This window comes from Alosa sapidissima, chromosome 18 (genome assembly GCF_018492685.1).
Source record: "Alosa sapidissima isolate fAloSap1 chromosome 18, fAloSap1.pri, whole genome shotgun sequence".
NCBI lineage: Eukaryota > Metazoa > Chordata > Actinopteri > Clupeiformes > Clupeidae > Alosa > Alosa sapidissima.
Genome location: NC_055974.1, coordinates 7758483 through 7775219, shown reverse-complemented (window position 1 = coordinate 7775219; position 16737 = coordinate 7758483). Strand labels below are relative to the sequence as shown.

The window sequence follows — 16737 nt, the reverse complement described above, 5'->3', positions numbered from 1 at the left end:
ATTAAAACACATCAAATAAGCCGTGGAGACAGTATTTTTCGTTGATTAACCACTACAGAGCTTTCACTGGTATACGCTATAGCCCCAAATCGCAAATAGTGGATTAGCTAAGGGCCATGAGCGTACATCTCCACGGCCTATTTGAAGTGTTTTAATGCAGAAAAACACCCTTGGGTCAATTTCCGCTGGAATTACACTTTAATAGACAGGAAAGATGTGGTGTCGGGCTACAAACTGTCTTTATGATGAGTTTACTTTGATGGGTACACGCAGGCATCTGTTGGTATGGCAGGTGTTTTGGACAGACACTGATGCAGTGGTTGTCACAGCGCTTGTCTGGTTTTCCAGATAAAAAACAAAAAACAAAAACAAAACTCCAGAGATCACCATGTGCTTACCCCCTGATCATGGCAAAGGACTCATCGCTTGAGAAGTAGGAGGCCCCAGGTAGAACAGTGACAGTTTCTTTACCTACAGAGAAGGAGAGAAACATGAGAAACACTTTAACCTGTGTGTGTGTGTGTGTGTGGGGGGGGGGGGGGGGGGGGGTTAGACATGTTGATATTCTGTTAAAGTAGAGCAACCTTTTCCATAGTGACCTTTTCAGCCACCAGCTTGAGGGTGAGAATACAAGTAGGAAGGAAAAAAAATTACCGGCATTGATGAGGTCAGCGTCCACCTCCTCCTCTGTGGGATATGGGCCCTAAGCACAAAAGCCAAGGGCAGTTACTACCAGCACACGTGTGTGTACACAGCCAACCAGAATAACCTCACACGTATACTCACTAGATAAAAACAAACATTCGTCAAAAGAAACAAAGTCAGATAAGCAATATTAGATTCCCAGCAGTTTTGCATTTACGGGAAATAACATGTTAGTCCGGTCACTCTTACAGTAGAGAGTCTGTGTCTTTAGAGAGTCTGTTTTTAAGAGTCTCCATTCCGTTAATCAGCCAATGATTTCCCTCTTTTAAGTGGATGAGGCTGCAATGCTGTGAGGCAGGTGGGAGGTGTATGTCAGGAGGTTACTATTTATACATGGGGAGGAGGGCAAGCATCAGGATTCAGATCACACAAAATCTCATTACATCTCGGTGCCGCTCATTTAACTTCATCCGATACGAGGCGCAGCAGCCTGCTGCATCTCCATCTCCCAGCCTCCAGCACCCCCACCCCCCCACCTCCACCCTCTCTCCTCAGGAGGAGAATTAGAGAGCTGAGGCCTCCTATACCCAGCTATTAGCAGACAGGGGAATTGTAATTGGACAAAATGAGCAAAGATGGCAACCTATAGCAGATAGCGACCTATCTATGGACTCACGCAGAAATTCTATATAGGAGTATAAACACTGCAAACAAAAAAAGAAATAAAAAAAAAAAGATTATTGAGTGTAAAAGTTAAGTGTAAAATAGACAGGAGTTATAATTGGACATGTTGGAGAGAAAAACATAAAATAACTGGATCCAGAAGAATATTACTAAATACATTTGCAATCCACAGGTGCATTAACAGTTGACTGTCAAATAACATTAACTTGGTGCAGTTACTTTGGTCTAATTTCTGCTGCTGGTGTGGACACAGACACACTATAGAGACTGAATATGACTTGAAGTTCTGCTCAAGGTCTTCAGCTTTGCTGATTCCCACTGCTATATACTACACCTGCGCTGAATTCACACACAGCCTTCTGTTAAGTGCCATTGAGACAGTAGGTAGTGTTCAGGGCATTACACAAAACACAGAGACTTGTGTGTAGGAATTGTGTTACTTTATGAGGCGAATGGAACATTAACTCTTACCAGGCCAAGGATGCCGTTCTCGCTCTGCAAGTGGACTGTGATGTCCGGCTTGATGAAGTTACTGGCCAGCATGGGGATCCCGATGCCCAGGTTTGCTAATCAAACAAATGCATTACGGCCAAACCAGTGACACATCACAAGAACACAGTAGACCAAACAACCTGTGTTTACTAGTGGATGGCCATTCAGTGGGCACCCTCATTGTCTTTAGACACTGGTAGACACCTGCAGTCAGGGAACTTCTACTTTAGCGTTACTTCCCAATGGATTTGACCATGAAAGCGTCTGTAGTATTATAATAACTCCACAATCCCTACCATGACCCGTGACCCGAAGAAGTGTCTTCTGCTGTACACTGTTCATAATGTACACCTACGTTAAGGGCTGTTCACACCAAGAGCCATAACTATTAAGAACCGTAACTCTAACAAAAACGATAAACGATACGATAAACGTCTCTCCTCGTGTTGATGAATGTGATGTTTTAAATTTTGATGGATTCTGATTGGCAGTCAGCTTTTTATCATTCTCAACATCGCTCTGAAAGTGATTTCCAACTATATAATTCTTCATGTTGTTATGGTTATAGGTTGTGCGTGGACGTCCTGTCATTCATATTAGCTGGCCGTTCTAGTCATCATTCCTGGTGTGAACGGCCCTTTAGAACTAGTGCACACAGACTCACTGCATAAAATATCTTGAAGACAGCCACAAAATAAATATATTTTATGAAGGCATTATGGAGACCATGTTACAGTGCTCCAGACTTCCTTGGGAGTGAAAAGTGTCTGCTTTATTCTTGCTTACCATACATTCCATCTTGAAACTCAAGGGCAGCACGACGGATGATCCTCTCCCTCACAATGTCAGAGTCCTTTTTGGGCTTGGGCTTTTGATCTTGACCTTTCTTTACCGTTCTCCTCTTCAGGAGACATGTGAGAATGAATAACAGAGAGAAAACAGAAGAAAAAGAGAGGGAGAGAGAAGGGAAGAAGAGTGGATAAGGTACTTTCAGAAGGATGAAAGAAACAGATGGGTTAGTCGGGGAGTGGTGGCCGTCTGATGGTCCTCACCTCTATCCTCTTCTCATAGCTGCCCCCCTGCACGATCCTGTTGACGTAGATGCTGGGAATGTGAATGTCCTCCTCGGCAAACGTCCCCACATCCACCACCTCCTCCACCTGTGGACACACAACACGGCCCTCTGGTGTTACAAGAGATCTGATGAAGCTCAGAGCCATCAAGCCTGTCATGATCACGCTGCTCCTGATCATCTCAAATGAAATGACTAATGACTAATTGACATGTTTTCACTAGTTCATAGTTCATTAATTCACAAATGAAACCAGAGAGCCAAACTCAAGCCAAATTTCACGGCACAATAATCCCCCCCCCCGCCAAAAAAAAAACCTTTCCATATCTCCTTTTCAAAAACATGTATCGTTTACTCACACCCAACAGATAAGCTTACAGCACCATCCACCACAGTTTTACATTTCCATCCCAGATGGGGACGAGTCCTTGGCTTGGACACAAATATGTCATAGGGTTACTTCAGCAGAGGGAGACGACACACTGCTGGGCATTAGTGATGACAAAGCATTTATTTCCAAGGCTTCTGGTGTCAGTGTGATTCATAGAGCCTGGCTATCGCACTGAGCCACAGAGGCCAAAAAGCAGCCATTAAGGAGGCTTAGAAGCACGCCCAGACAGGCAGCCCCTAAACCCTGGTGATTTCCAGCAGGAGCCTGGAAGCGGCATGGGACAGTAGCCTGGGCTATTACAGAGTGGTTGTACGGACAAATGCCAGAAAAGCCTAACAGGGTATTTTCTCAGCAATAGTTTTGGATGGCTCCAACATCTACTTTTGGGGGGGGGGGGGGGGGGGGGGGTACATCCTGCAGAACAGAAAAGTAAAAGGAAACAGAGACTAGCCACATTAAAGCTTTATTTCTATTATTTATTTTTTTTAGCTAATCCACAATCTGCAAATCTCCAGATCAAATAATCTCAGTGGTGCAATCAGGTGACAATTACGTGAAAGCTGTTCCATCTGAGCAGCGTAACTGCCAAACATCTGTCCTCTGTTAAATGTGTTGAGCTTATGTGAGAACAAATCAGTATAGTAGATGTTAAGTAGAGGTGCACTACAGATGTTCAAGATATTAACCGATGGCATTCACTGCACTGGTGATGTTTAATACTACATAGTTAGATATGTAGTATTAGTATTATTTTTATATATATAAATCTCTCTCTCTCTCTCTCTCTCTCTCTCTCTCTCTCGGACATAAATGGTGGAGACTGTGGAGTTAATCACTGACCACTGTGAAAGAAAAGGTTTTACCTTCAATTGTTTTGTGAACATACAATATGCATCACAATATCTTCTTTTTTGGGATTTCAAGTGTCACTATTTGAAAACATTGTTTTTTACTCTTGAATATTTTGTTACAAAAAAAAAAAAAACAACAAAAAAAAAACAGCCTACTCCTGTGACTAAGCAAATGGCAATTGGCAATGAAAACACAGGCATGGCAATTGAGCTGGTGGCCTGCATAAATGAGGGGGCTTCCACTTAATGCTTTATCGTTTTAATAGATTTGACAGAGCACTTCAGTCATGAATCACCACACCCACTTGGAGACTGCAATCGGCGCTCATTGACTGTCATGAAAAGAAAACATCCCTTTCAGGAAAATAAAATGCTGCAAACAGAATGAGACAACTACCACCAATTTATCTTAGACAAGTAAAAGAAATGGGCACCGTTTTTCCCGATGACATTTCGCCCCCACAACGTTTTAAACCAACATTATGTCTCACTCACTCAATATAAAAAAGCCCAGCCTAATTGCAATCTATTTCAGGAGCATCCTGCCTGAGCTCCACTCTGCAAACAGAGTTAGTGGGCTTTGTGGTTTCGTTGAGAGTTCTGGAGCCACGCCAACTAAATCTGACACCGTCAGTGGTGCATATCGGCATGCCAGCTCCCCCATTACCTCTACTGTGTGGCAGGGTCTGCTAACTCAGGGGATTTACCCACCCCCCCTCACCAGTCCTTACACTGACTCCATGTCATTTTCAGTGACGTTTGGGCTGTCGGTTTGCCTCTCAGGAGAGGGGCGCAAATGATAGTGGTGCTGTATGTTATTACTTCTTCCAAGTCTGGCATAAAGATAAAGTTGCTTATTCCACATGTGATCTAGTGCTGCTCTGCCATACCTGATTCATACAAAATTATGGTGTACAGTATAACTAGAGCTATACGCAACAACGTTAATCAATCCAATGGGGAACAGCAGGATATGGTGATGATTGCTATCGTCTCTGTCAAAAGAATCAGACATCCAGGGCCTTACTGTGTATATTCGGATGGTCATATAGACCCTTTCAACAATAAAAACAAAAACAATGCTTGAACGTTCTATTTGGTTCCCAATCTATTTCCTCTGTATTAAGATAACATATGGAATGTTAAAACGGAAGCCTTGTGGGGTCAACTATGATGCTGATAATGGAACTCTCTTGAAAGGGTCTATGAAGAGTACCATGCTGTGCTGTGGTGACCAAACTGTCTCATCCAGTTGAGGGTAATTTGCCTAATCCTCCCCGGCATTAACAGCACCAAATGCTTCTTCATCTGTAAACAACCCAGTGCAGAAAATCACCACCCTGCCAAGCCAGCACTCGCCGCGGCTGTCCAAGTTATCGGGACGATGACAAAAAAGAAAGGGAATGAAATTACCAGTGCTGAAGGAATAACACTCATCACCCTACAATTTGCTGTCCAATTTTCGTGGCTCCCGCCATCGCACAGCACCAACAGTACGAGGCAGCATGATTCTCTCAGCAGGTGTCTGCTCCACATATTTCAATATTCTCCAGAGAGAGAGAGAGAGAGAGAGAGAGAGAGAGAGAGAGAGAGAGAGAGAGAGGGAGAGGGAGGAAACTAAATCATCCCTTATCTTTCAGTCTGCATTTCCATGGTTACCAGCATTTGCTACAGGTGATTAGCTGGGCACTGCAGGGTTTGATTGGTGGTTTGATGGGAGTGAAGCCCAACCTACTAACTACAACAAACAGGGGCACATCTTTAAAACATTGAGATCCATCCAATCCCATTCCCCTGTCAGTAGCCTATCCAATTTCATGCAGGTCAAAAACTGCCAAGATGCAGTTTACAGTATACAGTAGTCAAGTACTGCAGTGAAGAATGAACATAGGCAATTCTGACTGCAGAAAGCAATTCAACAGTGTAATAAAATATGCCTTAGTTGTATGCCATGCCTTATTTATTATCTTTGCATTACATATTTTAACAGAATTGAGCAGTTATAGACATTACGTTTCCACTGTGGTATAGAGTGGATGTGAGAGTGCTTTCAGCTTCAGAGTAGCCTTCTGCTGCCAAGCTGTAAGCAAGAGCTTTTTCTGAGAACCAGAGGTATGAAAAGTCAGATATGACCATAATGTGGTTTCCTTTCTACAATTATTTCAGTCATAAAAAACAAAAACCACTTGAAGTCAGTCCAGTTGATGAAAGGACACAAGGAATAGGACGGCAAAATGCCTAGAGGAATTTCAAAGATGCATTTTTTTGGTCTATGTGCTTTTTTGACGGGAGTTCTGGGGGTCTCGTCAAAACGTATTAACCTTCAGGATGTGATGGGCACATTGAATTATGTAGGACACTTTTGTCTGTGTCTGTGTGTATATGCAGAGTACGAGTGTGTGTGTGTGTGTGTGTGTGTGTGTGTGTGTGTGTGTGACCCTAAACTATCTGCTTTCTCAGTCTCTCTACTCAAATCATCTCAGTTCATGGTCACTATTGCCTGTGCACAGTAATGGTGAATCATGGCCTTTGATTGCAGAGCTAGCATTGATAAATCTGTTTGAGAATGGAAGTTAGTTAGAGATGTGAAGCCAAGCTAGTGTATAAGCATAACATCAGCACTGTACGTTAGGGGCAAATAATCTGTGACCGTCAGAAGTCAGCTGTGAATCCAGAGCAGGTGTTGGGTGACATCTCTGAGGACAGATTCAGCATGATCCAATTAGTCTGTGATTAGTCTGTGGCCTGACAAACCTATTTCATTTAAGTTACCTGCCATCTCCACAATCACAGAAAGATGAGGTGATCTATTGCACCTTGATTATCACAACCACCCACCCACACACACACACACACACACTTTGAATAAATCTCTGCTATGATGCTCAGAGCCTTTGAATAAATCTCTGCTATGATGCTCAGAGCCTTTCATCGTTACCTGAAGATAACAGGATAATAGCTAACTGCTAACAGGGCTGTAGTGTGGATTTTAACGTTGCCTGGCAACTCGGCAGGAGTCCTCACACTATTCTTTTTAGCGTATTCTTAAAAGCATACCGAATCACTTCTGTTCGCAAAGGCAATAACCTCTAGATCAAACAGCATGGCCTATGGGACTGTCACTGCGCTTGTTAGGGATGGCTTCTTCATATCAAAGACAAGGATAAAGATAATCCAGCACAAGGACTCTTGAATTACATCTAACTCTATCTGTTGATGCACTGTGACTGTAGTAGGCCCAAACCATAAAACTGCCTTGAGTTGCGCAACAAAGCCTTAAGTGCACAACAAAAGTAAAACGCATTTTGCTAAATGATTGAAAGCAGGAAGAACAAGCAGGGGTGACCATGTATTAGTAAAACACTTCAGAAGAAGCTATTAAGGAAGCTATTACAGATGGTCTTTCTGACTGGGGGCCTGCAGTCAAACACTGCTAAACAGTCTGCCCCCGATCAGAGGGTTGGATTATGATACCTATGACATATTACTTTAGTCTGATTAACTAAAGTGCATGAATGTAGGCATGAACCATGGAAATCAAAGCTGACATAATTAACATGCGCTGAGAAACAACGTGTTCCTCTAAGATAGCACCCCAAATGCTTAAGGGGACAAACTTAATTGAGACGAGTTTGCGTGTGTGTGCGTGTGTGTGTGTGTGTGTGTGTGTGTGTGTGTGTGTGTGTGTGTGTGTGTGTGTGTGTGTGTGTATCCCCCTATATGGTTTAAACCCTTCACAACTGATTAGTCACATTCAGTACAGTAAAGATGTCATGGGTCATGGTTCAGACAGCTTGTTACGTGAATACAAGAAGAACTGGAAAACATACACTGGCTTCGGGTTATGAAACCATTCCACATATGAACACACTGAAACAGATGGCCATCGAGATAAAGTTATCTTCAGCTACTTTAATGGACACAATGAAGCACCAAATGGGCCTTAAGAGCAACAAATGGTTATACAGCCCCCAATATAGATAGAGTGTAACAGATAACAGGCACGTTCACTAGACAGGGAAGCTTCTGGGTATGACTTCTGTGGGTACAAACTGATTACTTTATGACTGACCCTACAAGAAGATGTGGCATGGAACTTATCAGTCACCGGTCAACCAAATTACCTAAATAAACCTGGCCACAGTGAAAGAGAGACTAGCATGGGGCAGGCTTGCTCTTAAATTGAGCTTATTCGGCTACGCTGAAAATCTCTTTTGATGGGTCTTTTGTATGCTCTCACAGCGTTTAAATACAAGCTGGGATGAAAGAACTTTTGATACGCAGACAAATGTTTCAAAGGAGCGTTGGGCAGGAATGAAAAGAGCCCCATAACACTTCACAGAATTAATTTGTGGCGAACGATAGGAAGACTGACTCGTTCGCACAACCTAAAATTTGAAGTCTTGGGATGCTTTAGGCAAAAATTAGAGCCTATAAATTATTCAAAGTCTGACCTCTCTATTGCACATTTTCAGCTTAAATTACCTGTAATTACCTTAAAACCAGGGAATTCAGCTCAGGGGTCTAGTTTTAATAGAGTTTATGCTAATTATAACAAATAATTACATTTGCCAACAGTCTTCTAAAATAGACCTAGAATGAAGAAAAATAAAACATGAAGCAACATGTACGAATAAAGACTCATGTTCTACTACAGATGCACTTTCTCAGTCTTTGGGTCTTGATGTGACTACATTGCTCATAGCTTGGTTTTATGGTCACATATAAGATCTGCACTCTTCCAGGAAAGTAACGTGATGCACTTTCTCAGTCTTTGGGTCTTGATGTGACTACATTGCTCATAGCTTGGTTTTATGGTCACATATAAGATCTGCACTCTTCCAGGAAAGTAACGTTACAAATGTAGTCTAAAAAGCTACTGGGGGAAAAACGCATTAGGATCAGAGGAAGGACCTGATGAAACACTAAAGGGAAGGGAAGGGTCATCAATCTGTTTCCTGGTGCCGCTTTCCCCATGTGGAATGACGAGAATGAGACTGATGATAAATTCACCTAAACCCTGGTTTTCCCTCATGCAACAACTTATGTACTGTGCAACTGTGCATAGGTAGAGTTGGACATCAACAGATCTCTCCTACCTCTACGATTGTGGTTTTGGCTGCCTTGCACATGGGCTGATTGAAATTTCTTGCCGTTTTTCTGAAAAAAGGAGGAGATAAAACAAAGACATTGACATCACAACACAAGAAAGACATCACAGGCATTTTCCATACTGCATAAATCTCAAGACATATTTTGCTACTCTGCTGCTGGGCTGCTCTGTATCATAATATTTACTGAAGAGCAACTGTTGCACCCTTGTGGTAAGAAATGATACAGCTCCTGTAGGCTCTGCAGTGTACTTAAGTCAACCTCGTCATGAAAGATGATTAATCAGTCAGAACATGTGAGAAATATCAAACTGAGACAGACTTCAATTATGTGGCGAATGATGATCAATTGTTCTATATACAGTAATTCCTTCCTGTTTTATGCAATGCTGACCATAACATTTCTTCAAAATGAATTTCACCAACACCACTTAAAGCAGCAAGTTTTGGCAGAAAATAGCAATCCAACAGTGTAAAAGGCATGCCAACTCTTACAATCAGCAATAACAGCACACCTGACACGGTTATCGCTAGACTACAGTATATCAACATTTTCTCACAACCCTAATTTGAAGATGTACAGCATTGGTTGCCTATAAGAAACATGCATCAAAATGTGTGAAACTGTTGTATACGGTCTCGCTCAACTGAAACTCCTCACTAAATCTCTTTCACTAAATATCTTTCTAAATCACCGATTAACAACTGGGACCCTAATGTGAATTATGGACGACAAAGTGCAAAATCTATTGCATTTATAACTAGGCAAAATCAATTTGTTAATTGAACACCATGGGCAAGACCTTAATCACAAACCCTGATGAGTCAGCCCAATGTTCCTGCATGCCACACGATGCAGTGGGTTGCAAAAGTATTCAACTCCCTCGAAATTCATCACAATACCAGGAGAGTCACCAATGCGCAATGCCAATGATTTATTATTTTTTGTTTATTTATTTATTTTTGTTGTTGTTTATTTGAGCTTATTGTTGAAATTGTCTTGGTGTCACAGGTACGCTGGCAACTACGCCGCTCCGGCATCTTTTGTCTTGTGCGTCAATGCCTTATGTGTGGAGCACTTTGGGTTGCACTCTGTGCATATAAAAACGCTGTATAAATAAAAGTGACTTGACTTGACTAGACCATTTTCACATTTAAAAAAGATATTTTAAATAATAAATAAAGTTGTTGGCTATTAGTTGTTGGTTTTCCATTTTCTTGTGTTAGGTCCACTTAACATGTAATGGTTTCTGCAGACTGAAAAGTTTGCATGTGGGTGTTATAGGGGTTGATTAATATCTACCAACTTTCTCTAACAAACATAACACAAACATAATGACTTTTAACTAGCCGTTCCAGTAAGGTTCAGATGGTAATGTATCATCCTCCCACATTTTTTATTCAAATTTGAATTATTCATTTAATTTATTTATATGTATGAATGCAATCAGTAAGAAAGGTGACATAAACCGGTCTTCCCTTGCCTAGGGATATGACATGAGGATACATTATCAAAAGAGTCAAGAGAGACAATAGATTCCAAAGATTCCATTGAATGATGCATTTAACTGGTAACAATAGTCATGTATCAAACCATTCCGTTTAGGGTCATAAAGGTGGCTAGGCAACATCATGATGTCATAGAACATAGTGCAGGGTAAACTGGATTTCTTGTTCACTATTTCTTGAGTTGGTGTAGAAGTTGGCTGGTTTCAGATATTGTGGTAATTTGATGTTTGGATTTTAATTTCTGGCAGTCTGATTTTAATGTGGTTCTGTTGGTTTTTGGCCTGCTGCCTGGCAGCACGGCAGGATGAGCACGGTTCGGATACAACAATTAAGAAACGTGTCAAAAAATACAAACTGGAGGAACTAAAGAGAGAACTGGAAGCTTTGGGGGTTAATGTTGACATGGACATGGATGAAAATAAAAAGAATCCCAAAAAGAAGACCAAAAAGGAACTTCAAAAGCTCCTGATAAGGGAACTGAAGCTGGTTGAACATGGCAGAATCAGACTGGACAAGAGGGCAAGGGAGAGAGCAGAGGGATTAACTCTGCCCATGGAGATCCCTGAAGACGTTGTAATTGTTCTTAATGACCTAGACACATACTTGGACAAACAATTAGAAGAATCAGAGATAAATGAACAGAGAGAAGCTGATATACAGCTCGTGATGAAAAACCTTTTGGATCAAGTTGAAATGAACAGCGCCGACAGAAAAGAGCTTGTGATCACTGAACGGTTGAGGGAAGAAGGTGTAAAAGTTGAGCTTGGCACTCTGGGTGAGTAGAGGACATCAGCTCACATTGGTTATAAGTAGTAGTTGTCAAGTCAAAACTAAGCTGTGTCAAAAGTGAGCTCACATTTAAAACATCAAAATTGTTTAGCATTGAATTTTAATGAAGTGTCCCCCCCCCCCTCCTGTTAAGCTTCAGAAGGATTGAAAGAAGGAGAAAAGGTGAGCGTGTTGAGGCCAGAGGCTGGAGATGGAAAGAAGGCCGAGTGGGAAGCTCATTTCTGGGGTGCCAGAGGGAACCACAACGGCTCTATCCCCATGAAGAGGTTTCGAGTGGCAAGGAACAGCAGCAGACGGCTGACCTTGTGAAGGTTGACAAAACCATCAATAAAACCAATACCAGAAGTCAGATCATTGTGTGGGGATATTTCTGTGGGAACTTGGGAACCTTCTAGAATTGAAGGGACAATGAAAAGGGACAAAAAAGAAAACCTGTTTTCAGTTTGGCTTGGGGGACGTTCTGCCCACCAGTAGAGGAATTGCCCAAGGCAGAAGGCTAAAGCAACACTGGAATGCCTCAAAAACAGTGAGGAGAATAAAAATCCAACTAAGAGTTTATGGCAGGTGATGGACAAACTTAACCTGACTCTCGCCAGATGAATTTCGTTCCGCCTAGCTCCACTCACATCCATCTGGGATCGGTTCCGTTTAGAGTGATTTCGGCACGAGATTGTATGGTAGAGCCAATCAGGACGCAGGGCGGGAGTTTCATAGATGTGACATAGCGTAGAAGCGACTGTGAGACTGTTCTCAGCGTCACAGGTTGGCTTCGATTTGAGTGGTAGAAGTAGCACGTCAATAGATTACTGACAAGTGGCTTTTCCAATCTTATGCAAGGATTTTTTAATAAGGCCCAGCCTTCTGAAGCACCACTCCAATGGATCGATCCCAGATGGATGAGTGGAGCTAGGTGGAACGAAATTCATCTGGCGAGAGTCAGGTTAGGACAAACTGCGGCCCGCCAAGCACTTTAATCCGACCCGCCGAGCATTTCATTTGGTTATCAGGCTGCTCGCTATTTTTTTCCTGCGATAGAGACGCCAATTTTCTGCCAATTTTCAAAGCCCAACGTGGCCCTCGAGCCAAAAAGTTTGCTCAGCCCTGGTCTATGGCAATACAGTGCAGGACCAATATTCATCAACCTAGATGTTCCATATACATTTTATGAAAAGGAATTGGGGGGGAAAGCACTTTAGACCAATGTGCAAAGCTGGCAATGTCTCACATTAAATGAATTAAGGTTGTTATAGACTTTGCACTTTATCTGGCGTTTAAATTAGGGTACCTGGAGTGAATTGTAATACATCATTCAGTAGAGGAAATAGCTGCTAGACTGCTTCTCATTTCTCTGCATGAGGTTTCTCTGCAGTCACCTTGGTTGACAAAAAAGACTGCCTTTCAAATGCTTTCTATTATGGAAATATCACGAGGTGATAACATGAACAGTGTGAAACGACCCAGACTTGGTATGTAAATATTGGCAGTGTTGTAATGTAAACACCTGCCTTCACCAATGGTCTGTAATTGGTCCGCAGTAATCTGACAGGGAAAGCTAAAGAAATAGGGCAGTACCTGAAGATAACGTTGCCAGCGCGGTCGGCTTTCCAAGCTTTAACCAGTGCGTAGTCCCCTGTGATGGATTTCTCCATTATGTAATGTCTGCCATTGAATTCACGGACCTGAGGTCACACAGACAGGAGAAAAGAGAACGGGGAGGTGAATTTGAAACAGTAATAGTTTGCTACTATTTCCATCTAGCTTCTATACTATATGCTATACTATATAAGTCAGTATCAACTAAGCCCAACAAAATTCAGGCATGATATGCTCCATTTTGTTTTTTGAGTTTGTTGCAGTATTAGTGGGCTACTGTTTTCAGGCCAAGTTTGAGTACAAAGTCAGTATCAACTAAGCTCAACAAGATTCAGGCAAGATACTTTGACAGCTCCAACAGCTCCATTTTGGTTTTCAAGGCCATGTTCCAGCCTATCTAAGTGTCCTTCACAAGATAGTCTCATTAAAGCATTCTGTGATTTACAGCAGATTTCCTGAAACAAGTTTTTGGGTAACTATTTTTCAGGAGTTGTACAGCCTAAAGGGTGAACAGCGTAGATTGACAGCATTACTCTATTTGGACATGTAATAAATCATTCACTGTTGATAAAACAGACGGCCTGTTAACAGTTATATAACTGTTATACGGGTCAGCCGTAGCCCACTGGTTAGCACTCTGGACTTGTAACCGGAGGGTTGCCGGTTCGAGCCCCGACCAGTGGGCCGCGGCTGAAGTGCCCTTGAGCAAGGCACCTAACCCCTCACTGCTCCCCGAGCACCGCCATTGAAGCAGGCAGCTCACTGCGCCGGGATTAGTGTGTGCTTCACTTCACTGTGTGCTGTTTGTGTTTCACTAATTCACTGATTGGGTTAAATGCAGAGACCAAATTTCCCTCACGGGATCAAAAAAGTATATATACTTATACTTAACATATCACACTAACAACATCATTAACACAATGATGTTGTTAGTGTGATACACACTCTAAACCTCCACGGCATCATGGAAAGATATCCACTAGCCAGCATGCACTTTACAGTTTCCTTTATGTGCGAGACACATGTAGAACAACTGCAAAACAATAAAAAAAACAGATAGCATAATCACAATTCATCAAAGGTGTCTTTTAAATTAGATTTGTTTGGTGCTGTTAAGTCCAAGAAAGTACAAAGGTATGTGCCACTGTCTCATGGTTACTCTATTCTGTGTATTCACTGGGCATGAAAAACATCAGACGTGGCTCTGGCCATGAAGCCCACTGGAGACAGTTAATGTTGTGGCGTGACTTGATAAGAGCCGAGTGATTACCTCTCGCTTCTCACTGGCGATGGAGATGGAGCCGTCTTTGCTGTACTTGATGGGGGAACCACCTTCCTGAATGAGCGTGCCATATCCGGTCGCAGTGAAGAATGCTGGGATGCCTGCACCTCCTGCTCGGATCCTCTCGGCAAGGGTGCCCTGCAGAGGAAATGAAAGTGGTGAGAAGGCAGAGGATAAATTAACTGCATTCACAGAGATGGATCTGGGCACACAGGACTGGCACAAAGCAACTTTTATAATGGCAAACAAGGACATGGCATAAAGATGAAATGGTGCACTGCTATATTAGTTGTTCAAATTGTATAATTTTACTGCTTAGGGAAAAGCTGAATGGTTAGGGTGGGTTTATGGTGTGCATGCAAAGGGTGTTTGTGTGGAAGATGAGGCGAGAGGAATTTGCACCTGTGGCGTTAGCTCCACCTCCAGCTCCCCGGACAGGTACTGCCTCTCGAACTCAACATTCTCTCCGACATAGGAGGAGATCATACGTTTGATCTGCTTGGTTTGCAATAGCAGCCCCAAGCCAAAATCATCCACCCTGCATGGAAAATGCACAAGCACACAGGCAGTCAGTCAACTGGCAGTCTTCAGTTCTCCTGCCACAACCACATGGTTTTCCATGTAGTTTCACCATTACAAATTTCATACAGATACCTTCCTGTGTGAGGAATTAAACATACATCAAATATACATTTAACATACAAAACTCATAGATAATACATTTTTTTGTGTACAGCTGAGGTCATGAGGATTATATAAGGGTTATAAGCGTCATAAGGATTGGTTCTGGCAAATAACGGCACCTGGATTTCACTTACTGATGCGAGAGGAGAGACTTGCAGTGGTTCAAATACAATCTCAAAGCTCAGGAGTCTTACATAAAATAGTCCACACTGTATAACAGAATTTACTGGGCAATAATTTGTACACCTTATGACTGAAGTGCGTATACCAGTATACACAGGAGTCGTCTGCAATTTCTATACTGCTTTATGAGTAGCATGATGAGTTACGAGTTGGTCAGTCTTACATTTTATGCAACCACCACCCCCCTCCCTTCCTACCTACCTACCCCCCCCCCATCCCCTTTCTCCATTCTTCCAGTATCTCAGCAACCACAGCCAGACTGCCAAGAGGCTCCAGAGGAATCCAAGGTCACATAAGGACTCCCTCAACTCACTCACAGCTGCTCAAAACAAAACAGAACTTAACTAACCAAAACAAAACAATCGAGACTGAAATTCAAAACGCCAAACTCCTATTGTTTCCCTCTCTTTCGTCTATGAGGTCAAGGGTTTTAGTGTCACCATCTCTAAGTGTCTCCTTCAGAAGAGCCTATACAAACTTAACCCACAAGGAGAATGACAGGCAAGCAATCAACCGGCACTAACGCAGTAAGTCATTAACAAATGGAGCCATCTGAGCGAAATAGAGTTACTTATCAACTATACAGTAGCAGTGGGTGGCAAGTCAATCTTTGCACTCAATTGTATCTATATATCAGACACACAATTCACCTAGTGTGGTCCCATTCTATCCTAATTAGAAGCATAGAAACATTTTTATTTCTCAAAGGCTACGGTCTAGTTTGCTCCTCTGATCAGACTAATCTGATTTGGCATCCCTAATTGTAGCCTTTCTTCAATGAAAAAGAAGGAGGCCAAGAAAACTCAAATGCTTAAGAAACAGTTGAACCTCACACACTTATTGGGCACAAGCATGATTTGAAAGGAAAGCCCTCCATTTCTATTTGCTAAAAAAAAATATGTGGATAATATTAGTAAGTACAAATATCCATTGTACAGTACAACACATAAATTCAACAGTTTCAGCAGCTGGCTGTAGCTCTCAGTGGATGTCATTCCCTACTGAGTTAGCTATGAATTATTCTGCAGTGTGGCTCAGGGGCTGGTTTCAGATTACAGTTTCAACAAAAAGACTCCTTCTGGGAGTCTGGGAACAAGGTCCTTTTCAAACATATGCGAGTGCACGGTGCTATAAGAGTTCGAGTGAAAGCAAGAACTAACTGCCCTCTTTTAGTGTGCCTCTCAAAATTGAAGAAGGAAAAAAACACATGGTTTAGCAGTGTCTTCAGACTATTTTCAACAGTACTTGTCAATGTAAAATCAGGACATGATTGTCTATATTGGCATGATTATGAAAGGAAATAACTTGTATGCTGCCAATTAACATAAAGATGAAAATAACCTTATGAGCCAGTCAGACAAGCAATGTATGGAAACAGTAGAACTATAAATACAACCACTAATGCCTCTGTCAGCTGTGATTGGCTTCAGCAGTTGACCTAGTGATATAAA

General features: G+C 42.1%; 2 protein-coding genes across 2 annotated transcripts in view; one reads left to right on the top strand and one right to left on the bottom strand.

The window, feature by feature from the left end:
* oxct1a (3-oxoacid CoA transferase 1a) overlaps window positions 1-16737 on the bottom strand; it is a 39541-nt gene that overhangs the window by 20433 nt on the left and 2371 nt on the right. Inside the window, exons 4-12 of the mRNA XM_042070327.1 lie at window positions 14822-14957; window positions 14408-14557; window positions 13117-13223; window positions 9235-9295; window positions 2874-2981; window positions 2608-2722; window positions 1801-1895; window positions 655-703; window positions 399-471 (exon numbers count right to left, since the gene is read on the bottom strand). Coding sequence (XP_041926261.1) covers window positions 399-471; window positions 655-703; window positions 1801-1895; window positions 2608-2722; window positions 2874-2981; window positions 9235-9295; window positions 13117-13223; window positions 14408-14557; window positions 14822-14957 — 894 coding nt within the window. The remainder of the gene's footprint in view (window positions 1-398; window positions 472-654; window positions 704-1800; window positions 1896-2607; window positions 2723-2873; window positions 2982-9234; window positions 9296-13116; window positions 13224-14407; window positions 14558-14821; window positions 14958-16737) is intronic.
* LOC121690024 lies at window positions 10936-11893 on the top strand. Its single transcript, XM_042070329.1, has 2 exons — window positions 10936-11530; window positions 11678-11893. Exons 1-2 carry the CDS (start codon window positions 11014-11016, stop codon window positions 11851-11853), a joined length of 693 nt encoding a protein of 230 aa, XP_041926263.1. The 5' UTR covers window positions 10936-11013; the 3' UTR covers window positions 11854-11893.